General features: G+C 37.8%; 2 protein-coding genes across 10 annotated transcripts in view; both read right to left on the bottom strand.

Annotated features, from left to right (window-relative positions):
• Nucleotides 1-2781, bottom strand: part of crebbpb (CREB binding lysine acetyltransferase b) — a 41202-nt gene extending 38421 nt beyond the window's left edge. For all 7 annotated transcript variants that reach the window (XM_028042483.1, XM_028042488.1, XM_028042485.1 and 4 more), the window contains exon 1: nucleotides 1894-2781. In XM_028042483.1, the coding sequence (XP_027898284.1) occupies nucleotides 1894-1978 (85 nt within the window). In that variant the 5' untranslated portion in view covers nucleotides 1979-2781. The remainder of the gene's footprint in view (nucleotides 1-1893) is intronic.
• A 1027-nt stretch (nucleotides 2782-3808) lies between these two features.
• Nucleotides 3809-19975, bottom strand: part of adcy9 (adenylate cyclase 9) — a 39233-nt gene continuing 23066 nt past the window's right edge. For 2 of the 3 annotated variants that reach the window (XM_028042490.1, XM_028042491.1), the window contains 9 exons: nucleotides 16709-16866; nucleotides 13501-13608; nucleotides 12932-13188; nucleotides 12618-12720; nucleotides 11927-12135; nucleotides 11217-11376; nucleotides 10627-10769; nucleotides 9200-9220; nucleotides 3809-8958 (listed from right to left, as the gene is read on the bottom strand). In XM_028042490.1, coding sequence (XP_027898291.1) covers nucleotides 7611-8958; nucleotides 9200-9220; nucleotides 10627-10769; nucleotides 11217-11376; nucleotides 11927-12135; nucleotides 12618-12720; nucleotides 12932-13188; nucleotides 13501-13608; nucleotides 16709-16866 — 2507 coding nt within the window. In that variant the 3' untranslated portion in view covers nucleotides 3809-7610. The remainder of the gene's footprint in view (nucleotides 8959-9199; nucleotides 9221-10626; nucleotides 10770-11216; nucleotides 11377-11926; nucleotides 12136-12617; nucleotides 12721-12931; nucleotides 13189-13500; nucleotides 13609-16708; nucleotides 16867-19975) is intronic. The other variant, XM_028042492.1, reaches the window with a different exon arrangement.

The raw sequence follows: 19975 nt of genomic DNA, 5'->3' as shown, positions 1-19975 counted from the left end.
TAGTTATTTGTGTATAAACTAAAACAAGAAAAAAAGTGCAGATAAACAGAAAAGTTCAACGTAAAGATTAAGGATTTACAAGATTAGTCCCATTTATATATCAAAGCATGTCCCTAAACTTAATCTGACTTTTATCTTCCTCAGGAAGTCTAAGAAAGTAAAAGTTGTTTTTCAGCATTTATTGCTGCAAAACTGAGCTCCTAGCTTAATGAATAAGCAAAATATGTAAATCTAATTGTTTAGCATTTGACCACCCAATCAATGACCACCACCAAAAAAGAAGAAAAAAGGTAAAACTACCCTGTTCTGATATCTGGCTGCTTGATAAATCTGTGTTCTATACAAGAGGCCAGATGTAATAGCAGGTCCAACCTAAATGAAATGTACCAGCAAATTAAAAGAAATAAAATATTTGGGTTTTTTTTTGTTTGGCATTCTGATAAGAGACAATACCTTTCAACCATAGGGTTGAGGCTAGGCTAGGGTAAGGCTAATGTCGCTGCATGCCAAATTAATGCAACACACCTGTCACATGCCCAGAGGCCTCACTCAACCTTGGAGAGAATATTGGTTTAAAATCCGGCAAAATATTTTCCAACAAAAAGGCATGGGCCGGGTAACAGTATCAAAGCACATCAACGTTTTAAGAGGTTTTGATTTTGAAACCGCAAAAATGTTGCACCATACGCTTGCAATGCTTTTAAGTCTGAACAGAAGTGACCAGAAATACTTCGCCTGGCCTGGAATCTAAAGGAGCGCTACCTGTAACTGTTATTATCTTTAAACCACAGTCAAGCAGGCAGTAGAAAGCTGGAAGCCCAAGTTGATGGACCAACTAAACTAAAGCTGTTATGCTGACAATGTTACTCTACACAAAAAGAGAAATATGCTGTTCTTAGCTTCAAATGACAGCAGTTAGCTCCTGTTATTCGTTTTGGTCTTAGTTTCATGTTTACCTAATGTGACATGCTAAATGTAGTACTCATGGTTAAACTGTGAAAATCTCCTTGCATATAAAAGCTCCAATGTATAAAATACTTTGAGACATCCTATTTTAAAAGGACAAAGTATAACATTGAACTCAAAAGATTAAACCTGGAAATGTGTAACTTTTTTTGGAAAGAATCAGTTAAATCCCCTAAATTTACTGCAAAGAGATGATATCCATAAAATATTGCTCATAATATACACAAGCTTTTTCTCCTCCCCACTTGAGTGAGAAAAGCTGCTCTGCAAGTTGGGCAAGTGAAGACATGGACCCTACGGCTAATCAGTAATGTTCAGCCTTAAAATGGCAGGCAGTTTTATAAAGTCCGGTACGTTTCCTCTCCTAAAAAGAAACTCAACAAGTGACAAAAAAAAGGAAGTTTCATCTACCCAAGTTATGTTTCCCATTTCTTTCCTTCAAGCACTCTTTTGAGTGATGGACAGATGTTTACTTTTTCATGCCATGTTCAAATAGATAAAAAAATAAACTGTTCAACTGGTAAAATAATGCAGGATTTTTGTTTATCTGTGCAGAGATTTTTATAAACACACAAACTAAGAGATCAGAAGCAAAATAACTAATCCAAACAGTAGTCTTCATTTAAAAGATGTAACTGTATTTAAAGTGCCATAATGGCTTTATTTTTGTAGCAATGCAGAAATAAGTTGGAAAACATGAGTTTCTGAGATTATCAGGTGTTTGAAACTAACTGGTTTTTAATACTGTTATGAGTTTATTCATTGGAGGAATCCAACAGGAACTTCATGTACAGTTCCTCTTAATATTTGCGCATCCCACGACTCAGGTGGCAGCTTGGTGTTATTTTACTCGTTCCTGTTCTCTGTGTTCTGGTCAGTCTCCTTGTTATTAAGCTATATGGGGGCAAAGTGGTGTTGCGTCCTTACCTGGGCCGTCTGATCCCGATATGGGTGAATTAATCTTGGGTCGCTTTGCAGTAGGGGGTCCCGCATCCAGCAGATTGTCAGCCATCCTGCTCGGTGAAAATGATCAATGGATGTTGATGCCGGGAAAATAATAACAGGGTCAGATCAAACCTTGAGTCTCTGATTTGTAATAATGCGTAACTTTTTTTCCTTCCAATGTTGCGTGCGAAGAAGCGACGTTAGTAGTTTATTTTCACTTGACTGGCAGAGTGGTGAAATGCTGCCCGGAGAAGACGGATTTTAAAAGAAGGGCAACAGCGCCACGCTTCGCAACCGAAGATCACCCCATGATAATCCAACACCCAACACCCACATAATTATCCCCAATTACTACGTCCAAAAATTATTTTAGTTCGAGAAAAATAAATAAAAAACAATTACAAAATATTACACAGCGTACAGGCAAATCCCTTAGCTCGCAGATGGCCGGTTTCACCCACGTACAGAATCATTTTTTAGCAGTCGAAGTAAGCAGCGATAAAATCCAATTTTTGCTTAAATAAGAAAAGGAAAATTCAGAAAATATTTTCTATGAGGCGGATATTTTTTCTCGTCGCTGTCTCCCCGGCAAAAACAGCGTTCCATGGACGGAGATACGGCGACAACCAGCGGCGCTCTCTGAAAGGGAAATCGAATATACAGTGGCCTTTCAGGACGGTAAAAAACCCCGCAACCCTCACATGTTTGGCCTCATTCTCTGCGGAAGAATCTAGTCTTCGATTTTCGACCGGAAAAATCCCGTTTCAGCCGGGTCTGGGTGGCTCCGGTCGGTTTTAAAAATTGTGCTCCTCCGAAATTCCTACTCCGAGCCGCGTCAAGATGGCGGCTGTTGATTCCTCCGATACAAAAAAAAAGTTTTTTTTTTTTTTTTTTTTTTTTTTTTTTTTTGGTGGTAGGAGGGGGCACTGCTCCGACGCCCTGACGTAAACCTGTATCCCACCGTGCGTCATGTGAACGTATGAGAAGTTACCTTTAGGCGTGGAATAACATAAAAAATTAAAGGTGTTCAATCTGTATTAAACTTTTAACAATATACATGATGCATTTTGTGACGTAGAATCGGCAAATAAAGCAAAAGCGATGCATTTTCGAAAAACAAAAACTGTAAAAATAAAAAACTTACAATAACTCATTGGACTTCTCATTACCTTGTCATTTTATAAACCTCAAGGTATTTTATTGTGATTACGTAATATACCAACAAAGAAAAAATCTCCTTCCAGGTGGAAGCTTTAGGATTCATTTTCAATTCTTAATTTATGCATGCTTATGTATTTCTGTACTTCTTGGAAGAAAACCTGCAAGAGCCTGTCAAAAATAAATAAATATCAAGACTATGGCAGAGGATCACCTTTCATTGTAGTCGTCAAACTCAAGACCCAAATCCCATCTGAAAACAGTGGTTTGGCTTGAAAATTGCTTTTTTAAATGAGACAATATATGCCACCTGACTAAGTTTGAGCAATCAAGGCAAAAGTCCACAGATGGACCAAACTTGAATAGACGTACTCCAAAAAAACATATTTTTTTCCAATAAAAGTTAGTTCAATAAATTGCTGACTCTGGTCCAAATATAAATGAACTATTATGTGTTAATTATGTACAGATTTCTGTTAGTCTAGCACATGAAATTCTGGTCGCAGTGGCAAAATTACTTTACCCTCAAAGTTTTTGTATTTTTTTAATAAGGGGTTTTTATTTAATTACACATATTTTTAGAAAATGTCAACATTCATCCATTTTTAAATGCAAGATACAATAAGCTCTAATTTTAGTTAAAGAGTACAAGACACAAAAATTTGTATGACTGACGTACAATTTTTTATCTTCTAAAACAGGTCAATGTAATGTTTAGGCTGCAAATTGAATCATTCTCTTTAATGTTCAGCAAGTGACTTTTATTTGAAGTTAAATTTCACTTCACCTATTAGCGTGCCTTATACAAAACATAAGCAAAACAATTTATTGTGTGGGAGTAATAGCAAGCTACTCCACTCCCTCTGTTACTATATACTATGAGAAAAACTGGGTCAATTGGTAAGACCCTCCCCCTTCAAGATATTAAAGAACCTCACACTTTTATAAACACCCATACAGATTTACACATGCAAGCCAACAAAACACACAAGCATTATTCCAACATTGTTTAAGTTGTCCAGTTCTAAACTATTTAATACCCAATTACATGCTCTTATACAAATAATAGAAAATGTTTTACAGTAGAAAGGCATAATGTAGATCAAAAATCAAAGACTTGTGCAATTTAATTTTTACAGTGTGTGTGTGTGTGTGTGTTTGTGGGGGAAAAAAAACAACCAGAAAATGGAGACAGCACACAACAAAACTGCATGAGATGGCAATGACACTCTTTGGCATCAACATTTTTCTAGTGCACTATTCTGCTGGTTCAGAATGTCACCAACATCTCAATGAATCCAGGTAAATTACTACACTGTATGCTCATGTACAGGCAGGAAAACAAAAGGGGTTCAAAATCAAAATCTGGGAAAACACAGTTCATTGCTGTACCCCAAAATAGTCCAGAGTTCAAAAAGTATAACAAAATGACCCCCAAAAACAAAGGCTTGTCAAATTCATGCTTTTTCCAAAACACCTTTACTTTTACCAGTACCTACCTGTACAGTAATATTTTTCCCTTTTTGTAGTGTTAAACATATTAAGCTATCAGGGTTGTGTGCTCATGAGCAAAGAAACACAAATTTGCTTTTCATTTTTTTTATTTTTACATATATACTACACCATATCCATATGGCATGCAATAGCAAACTAAAGTGAAAAAGAAAAATGTACACATGCATCAAGAAAAGGGACTAGGCATTTTTGAAAATTATCCAAATAAAATATGATTTAAGCTATAGATTCACATTTTATGCTTTGTTTTTTAATATGTCGTAATAAATTAAATCATCTCAAAGTGAATATCTGAAAAAAAAAGTTAAAGCGCAACCCAAGCATCAGAGACATAACTTAAACTATGAAAAATTACATATTCATACAAATTATTTACAGAAGATGAGGAAAGGCAAATTGGTTCCCATTTATAAAGCTAAATTGCAAGTTGAAAATATGAAGTGGCAGGTTTAATATTTGAGGATTTGCTATCCATTATTTTTTGAACAAATCCAAATTTAGACAAGTGAGTGAAATTGTATCTTTTTGCTCTTGAGCACACAATCCATTTTTAGCAAGAACAATGACAGAAAATGCACTGCGTGGTTATTTAACATTATAGCATGAAAAAAAGCTTTAAAAACACCTAAGTATATGAATCACGTCTGAGACACGCTTTTTGCATTTACAGTGCTAACACATTAAGTTTCATGCCACTAAAGGTTTTAAGCAGCAAGTGTCAAGCTGTTCGCATCCAGTAATGTCTTTCAGATCCTGGAGAATTAGACGTCTTAAATGAACAGCTTAAGTTTCATGTAACAACACAAACACATTTGTGACATTCCACATCAATTATCCTCGTTTTGAGAGAACTAAGAACTACTTTAACACAGTGTAATGCAATTCAACTTTAGGCAGTTATTCTTTTGTCTTTAGTCTTTCTGAAATCATGGCTTAAAACCATCTATAGATTTGTTAGCTTCTTCTAAAACACCAAACACATCTTGAGCTCCTGCTAAACTAAATTGCGGGCTGGGGGAACAACTACTAGAAGCCTATAATGCTGCAAGCATGCCAATAAAGTATATCTGACGAAACTATTTCCTTGTGTTTTGGAAATGTAACTGTAGTAAGAAAAAAAAGGTGCCACAACAGCAAACGAGTTTGTATTCCAGTCATCTCAGAAACTCTATGGGAGCTTAACCATATATGAATATATTATCCAATAAAGGTTACGCAATGTTAAATGCGTGCAGATATCCTCACACAGTTCAGACTGGTCCACTGTGTCCTTTACCAATTAGTTCTGGTCATGCCATGAGTTTTCTAGTTTTACACAAACTGAGGCACGGCAGCAATTATTGTGCAGATTTTCCCATGTTGAAATGGCAACAATTTCTTTATAGCTTTCACTTAAAGGGATACTTAGGATTTTTTATGAAAGGTCATTCATAAAAGCTTACTCACTGATGTCATTTCCTGTCAGGAGTTTATAAAAAAGTGAATAAGTCCTCATAGCGGTGAAACGGTTAAAGCTAATATGGGGGCAAGCGTTTTCACCGACTTCAGCAGCTTAAAACAACTCAAGATGAAAATGTTTCCATTTGTGGGATACAATGCTAGATTAGTAGACATTAACTGCCTGCACTTTCAGTTAATATCTGCTTATGGCAACAAGATAGGATCATATTTGTTGCCATTTTCTATGCTGACACAGGTCCATGTGTACTATGCTGAAGTTACATTAGTTATATTTGCTGTCATCTGCTGTCATTTGCTTTGTCATCTGAATTAATTTGCCTCATCAGCTTTGACTAGTCAGTTTGCTCCAAGTCCACCAAGACCAGAATAAACATTTGGATTGAATAGCGTTGAAGATTATATGTTATCCATGTCTCATAAGAGCTAGTCAAATGGAAAAATTAACTATTGAAACTTTCGCAACAGGCTATTTATACTAGTAAGCTCAACAACATTTATATTACTGTGCTAAAGTTATTATGTTAATTAATGCAGGCTGTATCAGTCTGCCTTTTCACCAAGCCCTGCAAGATGTAACTAAACTTCTGGTGTGTTACATAACTTGTGGAATGGACCTGCTTTTGATAATTTAACACATTTTCAACCACAACAACAGAAAATTTTTAAATACCTGGGATACAAGGCTGTTACAGGAGGTATTAACCATATAAAGTTTTATAAGAGATTGCTGTCAAATTTGATGGTGTTTTCTAAATTGGAAATAATCTGTTACTACACTAATGTTTTGTTACATTAGTGACGCGTCAGCAATGACTGCTTTGGATTTTGTCAGACAGCAGTGAAGATGCTAAATTTGTGCTCTTAAAATGTTGAATGGTAATATCTAATAATAAAGTGTCACATCCCACATTTGGAAACATTTCCAGCTTGAGTTGTACATCGTTGGGTCTACTTGGTAGCTTTCCTCCCTTCTTCTGACAACTTCACATAATTCAAATTATCCCTTTATTTTGGTTTCTCGTATTTCTGATTTCCTCTTGGATAAAAAGGCAAAATAAGTCATTGGAAAATATTGTTTAAAAATGTAAACCAATAGCAAAAGCGAAGCTTTATTCCCAAAAAGTTTTCATGTGTAAAGTTTTCCCTTTTAATTGTTAGTTAAAAAGGCCTTGTTTACGTCTTATTCTATTCTAAAGGCACTTAAAAGACATTTGACAGAAACAATCAAGATTAAAGGTGCAAAGATAATCAAGTAAGTTAATGACAGACAATGGGGTTGCTAGGAGGCAAATTTCCATTTTCTCTGAATATCTTCCCAACACCCTATGTGTGGTCCACCAAGCACCCTTGAATATATCAGCCAAACACATTTACACTACAAACAACCTTGTTCTTGGCTGATGGAAAATCTGGTCTGTTTATACAACTCAGATTTCTGTGTCTGTCCAAATCCACCTCCTCTACCTGAAGTTGGACAAAAATATAGCTTCTACACATGCCAGCTAGCAGTAATGAGAGCTTAAAGGGATGAAGGTTGGTAGTAAGAGTGCTTCTGTAGCAAATGCTTAAAGCCTGGTTAAATCGCCACCATTGTAGTCAGAGTTATCCTCTAGCTTGTCTTTTGTGTCTTTTCTTGGTGAGTGTTGTGGTGCATGTTGTTGGATTGAGGATGAGACGATGAGCTGTTTGTTATTTGGCGAGTGTCCCTCAAGACTGGTTACAGGTACTGATGTTAAGCCACTGTGTGACATGGATCGTCTGGCACAAGAAGCGACCATGGAGGAACATCTTCCATTGATGTCTGAGTCTTTCATTTGACTAAGCCCTGTTGTGTTTGAGGAACCAATGCTGGCACTGGGGACCATCATTTTGGTACTGCTTCCATTCTTGCTGGCGGTTGGCACCATGCTTGCAATCTCGTCAGTGGGAGACCGCCCGATGCTACCGTCCACCTGAGCTCGGATCTCCGGTGAGACCGAGAGCTGGTACTGAGGCACGGGGCCACTGTCGTTGCTTTTAGGATAAAGAAATGTCTTCATTTGACCTTTCCCTTTGACATTAACCGTTCCCCGATAATCAAACTCATAATCCATGCCACTGAGCACGCAGTAGCTTTCCTCGCTGACCTGAACACGGCACTCTACACCCGTTGTGTCCATGCGGCTGGCGATGTTGACGGTGTCGCCCCAGATGTCATAGAGAAGCTTGGTGGTTCCAATTACGCCCGCTGTCAGGGGCCCGTGATTAAAGCCAATGCGAAGCTTGAAGCCGAAACCAAGCATGTTCTTGTTGAAGTCGTCCACCACTCGCATCATTTCCAGGGCAAATTCAAAAAGGGCTCGAAGATGCTCTTGAGGATGAGCTGCATCCGCGCACTGCTGAGTGTTGAGTCCTGCTGCAGCCATGTATGTTGCACCAATGGTTTTGATCTTTTCAATATTTGCAAAGGCAGGCTTGCGTAAGAGCTCATCAAAGTCACCAATTAACTCATTGAGGACGCGATAGCACTCTTTGCCTCCCTCGTAACTTTCTTCATAAAACTCACTGAAGTTGACAATGCTGGCAAATATGACTCCCACATTGTCGTGGTTCTTGGAATAACTCTGGGTAACCTTAAGTTGTTCCGCTACATGGATTGGAATTATGTTGCGGAGCAGCCAGTCGGCCTGGTCCCTCATGTTCTGAATCTTGATGCGGTGCTGATCAGCTTCTACGTTGCCATGGTAATGCAAACGGTAGCTGACCTCGAATTCACGGTTAAGGAACCAGACGAGGAGAAGGAGCAGGAAGAAGGCCACACAGGCTTCAGGAATAAGACGTTTGTGTGGGTCAAAGTTGGGTTGTTGATCAGAACTTGTTGAGTTGTCGGACAAGATTACAGATCCGTTTGTAATGTTGCTTTGGGCATGAGACCTGGTGGAAAAACAAAGATACGAAAAAGGAAATTAAGAATAACAGTAAAAAGACAGAAATGCAAGCATGCAATCAAAGTATTACTTGGCAATTGGAATTTCACACTTCTTATAAAAACATGAACTTGGGGATTCTTTTTAGGAATTGCCAAAATCTCACTTCTAGTGGCATTTGATGATGGCATATTAAAAAGTAATATTTTTCATATTTATTTCACATTCAACTTTGTCAAAGTTCTTACCGGAAAAAACTCTCAATAACACTGAAAGAGACAAAAACAACAATGATATTTATTAATCAGCCTAATACATAAAGTGTGAAAGATACTATATGTAACACCTATCTGTTCACACTCTTTTATTGTGACTCAACAATTCATTTTATGAATAATCACTATACAGCTAGAGGTGCAATCTCTCAACATAACTGTCGATCTAAAAAAAAGTGTAAAATATGGGTATCGGAAGATAATGCCACAGAAAGAAAAAAAAATTAAAAACAGGCTTATAGTGAAAAAAGGTAGAAATAACCACTGTGTGAAGAGAAATGATGGAAAAGTCAAGTGTTGCTTCTTTCACATATTGGTAATAAATAACTACATTTCCATCTAATTGTTATGGAGCTTTTGAACAAACTTTAAAAATGTCTCAAAAAGGAAAAGTTGAATTAGGTATGTTTCCATCTGCTGGTTTGGAGCAAAGCAAAATTTTGTCAGATGTTTACATTACTAATGGCTGCAATGAATGAAATATAGAGGTTGAAAACTAGAATGGACCACACATCTTAAAAAAATAGAAAGAGTCTCGTACCCCCCCCTCAACTCCCTAAGGCAGAGGTTTGGACTCATACATTTTCCAGATTTTGTGCCTCTGGTTTGGCACAAACCCACAAGTGGTGCATTAACTCTTTCAGAAAAGTCAAAAACTATCACAAGCGAGCACCAACATTTTTTTTGCAAAATTGAGGACATTATTTTGACAATTGACCTTTGATCACGGTAGAGGAGATCATTGCTATTTTGACTATTCTACAATTTAATGGACAGAGGTTTTTGTTTTCTACCACAGTTTCCATTTTAAAGAAATTTAGATCATTTTAGATGAACTATCAATTTCTGTACCAACTTATACATTTGCTGCTGCATCTGCTCTAGTGAAAATTGCCTGCAAAAACCCATTCCAATTTTCAGTGAAATGCATTATAACCAGCATTTACAACATTTCCTGCCTTTCAATTAATGATTCAATTACACGTAATGAGTAGCCTGCAAATTATGGCTTTTCAGTCTGTTGCTTTCTATTTCTCTACTACACCTTCTAGTAAATTACTTGCTATGTAGAAATGTAATTTTTCCCAAAAACAGTGATTAATCTGACTAATGAGGTTGAGCTGAAATCATATTGAACAGAAATGTATGCAAAGACAGTAAACAAAGGAAATGAACACTGCTTAACTCATGACAGAAAATTATAGCTAAATGACGTAAGAGTGATGATGACGACATTAGGGATATGAAATGAAATGTCATATGACATTAATATATGTGCAAGCACCACCACCAGGGCAGCATCAATTTGAATCATAAAACGCCTCATCAGTGTTTCAATTTTTTCACCTTCCAGTATTTTGACCAACACATTTACCATGCATTTGTTAGCTGTGTCCTACCTGCAGGGGGAGCAGCAGAGCAAGGTAAGCATTGTCAGCCCCACCAGGGTGGCTATTGTAGAGCGCATCCAGTAGCTGAGATGGCAGAAGTTACAGTACTGAACAATAGCTATGATGATGGCACAGCAGATGAACATGGTAAACTGAGAAGAAATAAGAAGAAAAGGAAAACGTCAAGTTATTTAAACATCATCTTGAAATCTCATCTAAAAGTAAAGCCATATAGTTTTATTGATTTAGTTAGTCCTGGCCCGGTTACAAGAATCAAACGATAGCTACGTTTTGGAAGGTTGCCATGTCCTCCACCTGCTTCTTAAGCCTGGCAGTTACAATGTTTAGAAAAGGTCAGATACTTTTGCTTTTTATTGCTTACAAGAAAGAATCATTATATACTTGCTGTTTTAAAGAAAAGCAATTAATCAATTAACACACTGTTGCTTGTACCATAACATTTTAAAATTGTGGTATTTTTAGTCAAGACTATTTTACAATGAGAATCTAATTTCAGCCCAAGCAAAACTACTGTTGAAATAAAGATTAAACGTTTGATTTACAAAAGCCAGGAAATGGTTACGAAGACTGAATTCTACCTGGATCGAATTATACATGTCACAGGTGAAATGGGAGTAGACTGTCAGAGCAGGCAGAGACACCAGGACAGCTCCAATGAAGTGGCGAACTATCCAGCCAGAGACGGCCCTCATCAGCACCCGAGTGCAGCTCAGCACACTGTCCAGATAAAAAGCCATCCTGAAGAAGAAATACAATTGAAAAGACATAACTTATACACAACCTTTCATTGCATACAACATTAACATTTCAGAGGATTGTCTGGAATGGGCGACCTGTTGCAGCATCTTTCTGCATAGAGTTTGCATGTTTTCCCTGTGCATGGATGAGTTTTCTGTGGGTATTCCAGCTTCATCTCATAATCCAAAAACATGGTTGTTAGGCTGCTTGGCCTAAACTGACCTTAGGAGTGAGTGAGTGCGTGTGTCTGTGTGGATGGCTAAGTGCCTACTTGTCCGTTTTATCCTGTGACTGTCCAGAGTGCAACCTGCCTCTCATACTATGACTCCTGGATTTAAGATTGTGCTAGTGCAAGAAAAAATCTTATTTAATGCTTTATCAAAATCTTTTACACTGTTGCCAGTAAATGCAGGTGGCGCTGTAATTGTTCTTTTTTTACTTCATATTGATACCAATTATAAGGCTGCACATTTTAATTTGTCCTTCCACTGTCTGAAAACAACCCACAGCCTGGTAGTTGAAGAGCCACACTCTGTATTTAGTATCTCACCGAATGGCAAACAGCAGAGCCAGAGCCTCCAGCAGGGCGACTACAGCTGTCAGAATGAGCGCCGGAGTGGATAGACTCTGCTGGGTGACAAGAGGTCGGAGGAAACAAGCAAGAGAGAGCGCCAGAACAACTAAACAGCACAGCAGCATGTCCAGGAAAGAGCTGAACGTTGGACTGGCGAACATCTGAACCGCTGCTTGATTCTCCACCTGGGAGGGAAGACAAAAATGGAAATTAATATGAAATGAACAGCAAATGTTTCCACTTTCTATCACCTACAGCTGCAGTCATGCCATCATAAAATCACTTCTAAAGTTACACCAGCAGGGGGCATTGTAAGCTAGCGCATAACAACTTTCAAGGTCCTGCAGTCATTTCTCTTTGCCGCAGTCTGACCAGTCTGGTGATAATGTGGTGCTAACAGGCTTCCGAGACTAGACTCAGACAGAGGAAAACTCACACAAATAAATACACAGAAATCTAACCTGATATCAGCATAAATATAAAAAATAGGAAAAGAGATTGATTGACATCACGAAAAGATGCTGACTAACACTGACAAAAATGAGAACAGCAGAATGTTACCAGCGAAGTATACAGCACCAACAAATAAACCCTAACTACATTCATATGCATGAACACTTTCAATCAAATTCAGGCAGATGGAGACCATTACATCACAGAAACACACCTCCTCCTGGTAGCTTATCCGGTAGGCAGACTCCAGGCTCCTCTCCAAGAAGGTGAGGCTCAGCTTGTGTAGGGGAGGCTTGTAGAAATAGTCCTTCATAAGACTGATAGAGTTGCATAAACAGCAGAGAGAAAATCATGTCCACTTCAGACTAAATTGTTTTATATTTTATCATGATACACCCACAAAGTTTGATTTAATTTTTAAATGGAGAATGTATTGGATGAATCCACACAAAGTGCCCAACTGAACTGACACCCAACCCCTTTGCAATAGGATTTTCTAATAAAAGGGACAGACAGGGTGGTGATTACCTATCCTCCTTGATAACATCCACAAAGTGAGCATCACTCCTTTCCCGGAAGTTCTTTGATCGGAGCGGGATGAGCGCCGAGTGGTCCATGCCCATGGCTCCTCCGCTCCAACTCTTCTTCTCTTTTTCCTGCAGCATCTCACACAGCGATGTCTGGCTGTTATTCAAGGCCTCAAGCTGAGGACTGAGCAGGCCATTCACCGTCTTGGGGCTGCGGCCAACTGATACCGCAGGGGAACACTTCAGATTTGAAGAGTCCTAAAAGAGAGAGGAGTTCAGAAAGAAAGAGATCAAAAACTCTAAAGACAGAAGGTGTGATAGTGCAAGCTTTGCTCTCTGGAGAAGATTTTATGTAGTGAAATAAAGGGGACATAAAAATGAAAGACGGTGCTCCAGTCAGATCCATTCAAAGGCAACAGTTTAAATCCAATTCATCTGGGACCCATTGAGTTATTCCTCTGAGCTCAATATTTTCCATGGCTTTTATTACAAGATATAAACATGCTGAACAGCTTAAATTTGTTTTCTTTTCACAATTCAGGTACACGTTTACACGCTTCCCTTTCTCACCTTACTGTTATTGCTTTTGTCATCGTGGCAGCCATTATGTACCATTCCTTCTTCAAGAACCTGATCCTCTCCTGTTATAAGGGTCACACTGCAGGACAGGCAGGGGGACTGTCCGGAGATTAGAGACAAACATATGTAGTCACATAACAAGTGAGGGAATTAATAAATTGTGCAGAAGAAAACATGAAAGTCAAGGTTGAGGAATCACAAGAGTTATGTTACATATTCAAGAAACATCACGGAGAGAGTTTGTTTTTTTATAGCTTCAGTCTTTGTGTCCACATGGAAATGGTGGTAACAGAAAAAATGCTCTGTTGAATCTTCCCTTTGTTTGCTATAAGAGTTACTGATGTTGAGTTGAGAGTTTGACTTTTGTTAATGAATTAGGTAGAAAATAATCTGGAAAGAAAGATAAGATTAACAGAATAAATTATTTTAAAACAAGACATTTAGAGTAAGTTCAAGGAAAACCCAACAGAGTTAAGATTTTACCTAAACTTTATTTTATTTTAAGCCCCTTAAATCAATTGAAAGGTTGTTCTCTACATGCATTATATGCAAGCCCTGCTTAAGTTATCTCTCAATTACAAGAGTTGAATGTAGATCAAATTTATTTAGGAAATCAGTAAGCTTTATCATTAACCTCTGTTTTATGTTGTTGTTTCAAAACATTTCAACGTGGATTAAAAATAAAAGATAGAAGAAATCTACATAAGGTAGAGAAAAGGTTTCACAGTGATGTGTCAAACTAGCATGCAGAGTGTGAATGCAGGAAACTGCAAGAACAAAATAGCCTATTATATATAGCACTTGTGGTGTCCTATGGTATTGCAATATTGAACCCTTTATAACTTGATATATTGTGCAGCTTACCTGAAGTCAAAGGAAATAATTATTTATTTGCTTGTTTATGGATTTTCCAAGTAGATATTTATGTAATTTAAAAAAAAATTACGTATTTACAACTGCAACATTTTTTATTTCTTCTCAGTTTTAGGATACAGGATTGTCTTAACTACTAAAGAGTTATAGCATGCTTTCTGGTTATGAACGAAGCCTTTTTCAAAAACAACCCAACCTTTTTTAGGAGTAATAAATATATAATTTGAAAAAAATATATTGTGTGTGCACTCTGGAATAATTAAAGAGAAAGAATGTTGACAATTTTGTGTGACTAATCTGACCATAGTAGACTAAGCTGAGCTGACACAATGGTAGTGTGTGGTTCTGTGAACCTACCAAATGGGAGCAAGATAACTCAATAGGTGCATTTATGCAGCATTAAGCATCCAAATAATGCTGTCAAATGTGGCCAAAAAATATTTTTACACATTCAAATATCATTCACTAATCTATTTAAAGACCCCACATCACTTGATACAAGTCTGTTTTTTGAGGAACAGCTTCTCAGAAGACAAATGGCTCTATATGGAGGAGTCAGACTTGAAGAGAGCTTCGCTGCATGAGCTAACCCATTACATGCCTCCCACTGTGCCCTTGATTTGTCGACTTGCTACAGTTAGAGTGAATCTAAAAAAGAAATGAAGCACACCCTTGTTTAAATGGCTGATTCTCTTTTGATAAAAAATAGATCTTTAATGTGACCCATACTCTTTACAACACAACTGAAAAACAAAATGGAATCATTTACGGGTAAAACAACAGACTGAAGTAACATGAATGAATAAGTGTACATGCTCTTTTCTAACTGGGGAGGTGGCTATGTTTAGAACAATCCACCACGTTTATTATTGCACTATATTTTGAGAAAACATGGTGCAACAATGGCATTACATAAAAGAACTCAAAAACTAAAAAGACAAAAAGGAAAAAACTGGTCAGGAAGTCTGCCAGGAGACAAACATTTAAAACAACTTCACAAATTTCTGAAAAGCACAGACTGTGTGGTTTGTATAACATCAATCCCCTATGCTCTTCATATATCTGGGCTAGGCTGTAGGGTGGTGAGAAAATCAAGTTTTTGCTTCTTTTTTTTATACATTCAATGCAACCCCTCCCCCCCAAAACACCACCCCTATCATTATCCATTGTAGCATTAGGTTGGATGAAGACAGTTAACTGTTTCAAATATCAGCATTGGTAGAGAAATCTTATGGTCATGCTAGATAGCTAAGAAGAAGATTATTAAGGTTTTTGAATAGTTCATCCTCAGTCCAAATCTGTAGCCGATTGAAAATCTGAAGATATCTGCCTAAATGCAGCGCTCTCAAATATGACAGAGTTGGTACATATTTTTTCCACAGATGAGTATGTATCAGAATCTAATTTCTACATGGCCATTCATAATTACAATGACAAAAGTGATTAACACACATTTTCACAGTCATCTTGTTTTCCATCACCAATTTTCCCCGACCACTTTATGTGAGGATGAGCATTTTGGGGTCTGAAATCTGTGTCAAAGTTGTGCATCAATGTTAGTAAAATCCACCCAGATGGCCAAATAGATTAGTTGTAATTGATATTGCAAAACTGACTGGAAGTTACTATACTGTACAGATATAAGGAACATATTGTAAAGTCACCACATGCTAAAAAATCATTAGCTTTAAGGTCTGTGCACAATTTTCTCTTTTTCTTCTAAATGATTTCTGTTTTACATGTGAAAACATTTCAGTTATTTTTTTCCTGTCACAAGAAATAGATTTTCTAATTGGTGCTTGCACCCTTTTTATATCCACTATACATTCCTTCTACAAAGTTAGATTTAAAGAGGACCATCTGCACTAAAGGTATAATTTCTTTTACAAAAAATACCTGGTAAAAATAATACTATATTTCTAAAATTGTTTAATAAGATGTTAAAGTGTTGCTTTCAAGTCTCATAGCAATACAACTATGACTAATGGAAGCATTTTTAATGGTAAATCCATGTAGGTGTATGAAAAGTGAGCTACTCTTCCCCTAGAGGATGCATAGGGTTATATTAATGTAGCTACAAGGAACACATAGAAAAATGAGGCTACATAATACTGGGCTAAAAGTCAATGCAAAGGCAGCGTCTCTGCATGCAAAAAAAACAAAATCTAAAATATTTATAAAAGCTTCTGATACACCCACATATAGCAAAAGAGGTTGTAGTAACACACCGTGTGCCGTGTTCATCCTCAGGCGGTGTAACTGTGCAGCTATAAACAACACACATTCAGCAGCATCTCGAGCTCTCCCAGAGACGGTTACTACTCGCCTTGTTTTTGTCTAAGGGGAGGGTGCAGGCCCCATCAGGCGTGTGCAACCTGGGCATGTGGCACTGAGAATCAGCATCCCCTGGTCCAGACAGCCCAGTCTGGGTGCAGTTACAGAGGGCCTCCACCTTTCTGCTGGAGATGAGGTAGGTCCTCATGCCTGGAGAGGTGACAAATAGATTAGATCAGAGCGCAGTTTAGTCGTCTCTCTGTGTGTGTAGAGGAACCCTGGGGTTGCATTAGGATTCAGCTAAGGCTTAGTGAATTCCCTCATTTATTTGTCTATGCAGGAAAGAGAGAAAAGAGCTCAATATAAAGCTCACCTAATTTGAAAAAAAACAAGGTCACATAAATGAATCATTCTTTTATGCCAATGTGTATCCACATCATGCCTGGTGTTTTATTCCCAAGTGGCTTTTTTATATAATACAATATAGAACAGATTGTTCAGACACACACAGAGAAAAACTTTAAAACTTTAATAGAATAGATACTTTAATCCAACCTCCATCATTTTCCTACATCATTCACTTCACTCTACTTTTCTTTCTCTCTGTGGAGGTTAAATTTATGTCCTTCACTTATCCACTTTGATCTCCAGTTCCTCCACAATGTGAGAGTCATGTGCAGCACCTTGCAAAAGGATTCATACCCCTTGAATGCTTTCACGTTTTTAAGGGCATGTCTAACAATGTTGCACATTTAAATAAATACTAACATTTCTTCAAATGTTCTTTGGACATCCCTAAAAGCAGACGGAATGGAAGACACATTTTCAAATCTTGTCACAAACTAGTTTGATTCAGGTTTGGACTTTGACTGGGACATTCCAACACATGAAGATGGATTGATCTAAAGCTCTGGCTGTGTTTTTAGGGTTGCTGTCGTGCTAAAAGGAGAATGTGCAACCCCAAACTCTATTCATCTGCAGCCTCCAGCAAGCTTCATCTATCTTCCTTTAAGGTTTTACAAGCTTGGTTGTTCCCACTCAACAAGAGTAGCCCTCCAGCATGATTCTACCGCCATCATGTTTCACAGAGAGGATGGTCGACTCAGACACACACAGAACAGTTGTACTTCTTCTGAACCTCTGATTGCCCTAATAGATTTATTTAAGAGAGATTTGGGGATGGTGAAAGCAAACCCATGCCACACTTTTCAGATGTACACTACTTTATGGTGATCTTGTGGTTGTAACATGACTAAAAGCAAGAACTTAAAAGGTGTATGAATACTTTGGCCATGCATGGTACATTAATATGGTCAGAAGGTTTAGGGGTTATGTCATGTTCAAACACCTGCATGTTTTCAGTTTAGCATTTCTTAGCATTCCAGCTCGTACAGGTTTTCGCTGTGTTGGTGAAGCTTTTTTTCCCAGAATTTCAACTATGAAAACAGGTCAGTTCACCATGATAGCTAAGCCTGGCTGTTTTCAAAAAATAAAACTGATTTGTACAAATGAGAGAATATAGATCAAATCATTTAAAATGGTGCTTGTGGGATTCCACAGAAGCTAGCCCAAAATAATTCTATTTGTAAACTTCATTTATATACAACAGTGTGCTGCATTTGATACTTTTTCAAACAGTTTTCATTATGGGGTAAAGATGTTTACATCAAGACAGTCACAACAGATATGAATATATTATGCACACAGTATTTTAGCTTAAATTGTCTAAATAAAGCCAAATATAAACAGATAATTACTACTTCTGAGCAGTCAAAAGAGTGTACTTTATATCAATAAAGAAATTCATAAGCTAACTAAACTAAATGCATGCTGATAGTTGTATTTGTCTCTTGGATTTAAGGTATATTAAATGCACTGCATGGTGCAGATGGCTATAACATTTACTAGGTGAGAGCAAACAGACAAAGTATGTCGTTGACTCTGTTCATTTTCCTCCACTCAGTCAACGTCATTTTGTTGTCACCAGACACAACTTCAGTTATCTGTTTGTTGTCAGAGCAGGTAACTACATGTGACTCCGTGCTTAGCCACATAGCTCGGAACCAAGTAAAATCACAGCCTCCAGCACTGAGCATTGTCTGCACTAAGCACTCCAGACAGGCCTGCCGCTGCCTGTGTTGAACCACAGCAGGGCTGTACCGCACAGACACGGGCCACACATGACACCAAGGTACAACAAAATGTTGAATAAATGAATGGGATGGAATACAAAAGCAACACTCATGTAAAAATGCAAATGAAAAGACAAAAAAATATATTATATGGTCATAAAAGCGCCTCTCTGTCCACCTACACGCTCAGTCAAACACCTATGCACAAAGTGTGTGGAGGAGTAGGAGGATAGCTTTGCTGTAGCTTGTCAATGGGCCAGGTGGATGAGATTCTAGGATAAGAAACCAGGGTACTCAAAGGCAGAAACAACGAACTAATTCTTCGCACCAGTGATGCAGAATGGCACAGCGGATGAGAACAGGCAGCGGGAAGCTGAGAGGAGCTTCTGATGGCCTCTGAAAATCAGAGCGAGTCCCTGCAACTATGTTAAAAACAGAGTCAGGGAACGAATGGCTAATCGAATCTCATTCCGCCTCCCACCGGGAAGCACACATTGACTTCTGCTTGTGGGTCAAAATTGTTATTTAGCTCCTCTATTCACACGTCTCTAGCCTTTGTCTCAATATCTGTGAGGAAATAAATCAGCTGAGAGTGAATAGAGGTGCAATTCAATACCTTGCAACATCATTGATTTGTTTTTGGGGTTTTTTCTGGTAGTTCAATTCAAAAAGTGAGACTGATGCAAATTCCTCCCACAGGGATCTAGAGCAAATATTTATTGCTTAATTTATATTATATTATATTAACCCATAAAAATGAAGCTTTATGACTGAAATTACAGCCTCTATAATCAGGGGAGTCATTGTTGATGACTTAACTGTTTTCCAACAGCGTCATAAACAATTTGAACAAGAAAGGTAAACAATGAAGAGTAATGCAGTGCAACGCTGTTAACATGCTGAATCTAAAAATATTTCTAGACAGTTGTGTGGAAGAAAAAAGATGCATAGCCGCTATCTTCATTTTAGACTGAAACATGGAAATTTTAATTCATGCCCAGACTGCAAGATATTAGAAAAATATGAGAAGATGTTGATGCCAATATGGCTTGCAATAAATTCAGAAGTACTGGGCTGGGCAGTCCTCATGTCTCACTGATTTCAGATAGAAATCTTGCATTGGGTTGCAACTGTACTGTTGGCAACAAAAGGAGTTTCTTACTAATGTTAGCAAACATGTGTCACAA

The sequence above is a fragment of the Xiphophorus couchianus genome, chromosome 16 (assembly GCF_001444195.1).
Source record: "Xiphophorus couchianus chromosome 16, X_couchianus-1.0, whole genome shotgun sequence".
Lineage (NCBI taxonomy): Eukaryota > Metazoa > Chordata > Actinopteri > Cyprinodontiformes > Poeciliidae > Xiphophorus > Xiphophorus couchianus.
Note: the sequence above shows the minus strand (reverse complement) of the source record. Positions and strands in the feature narration are given on the sequence as shown.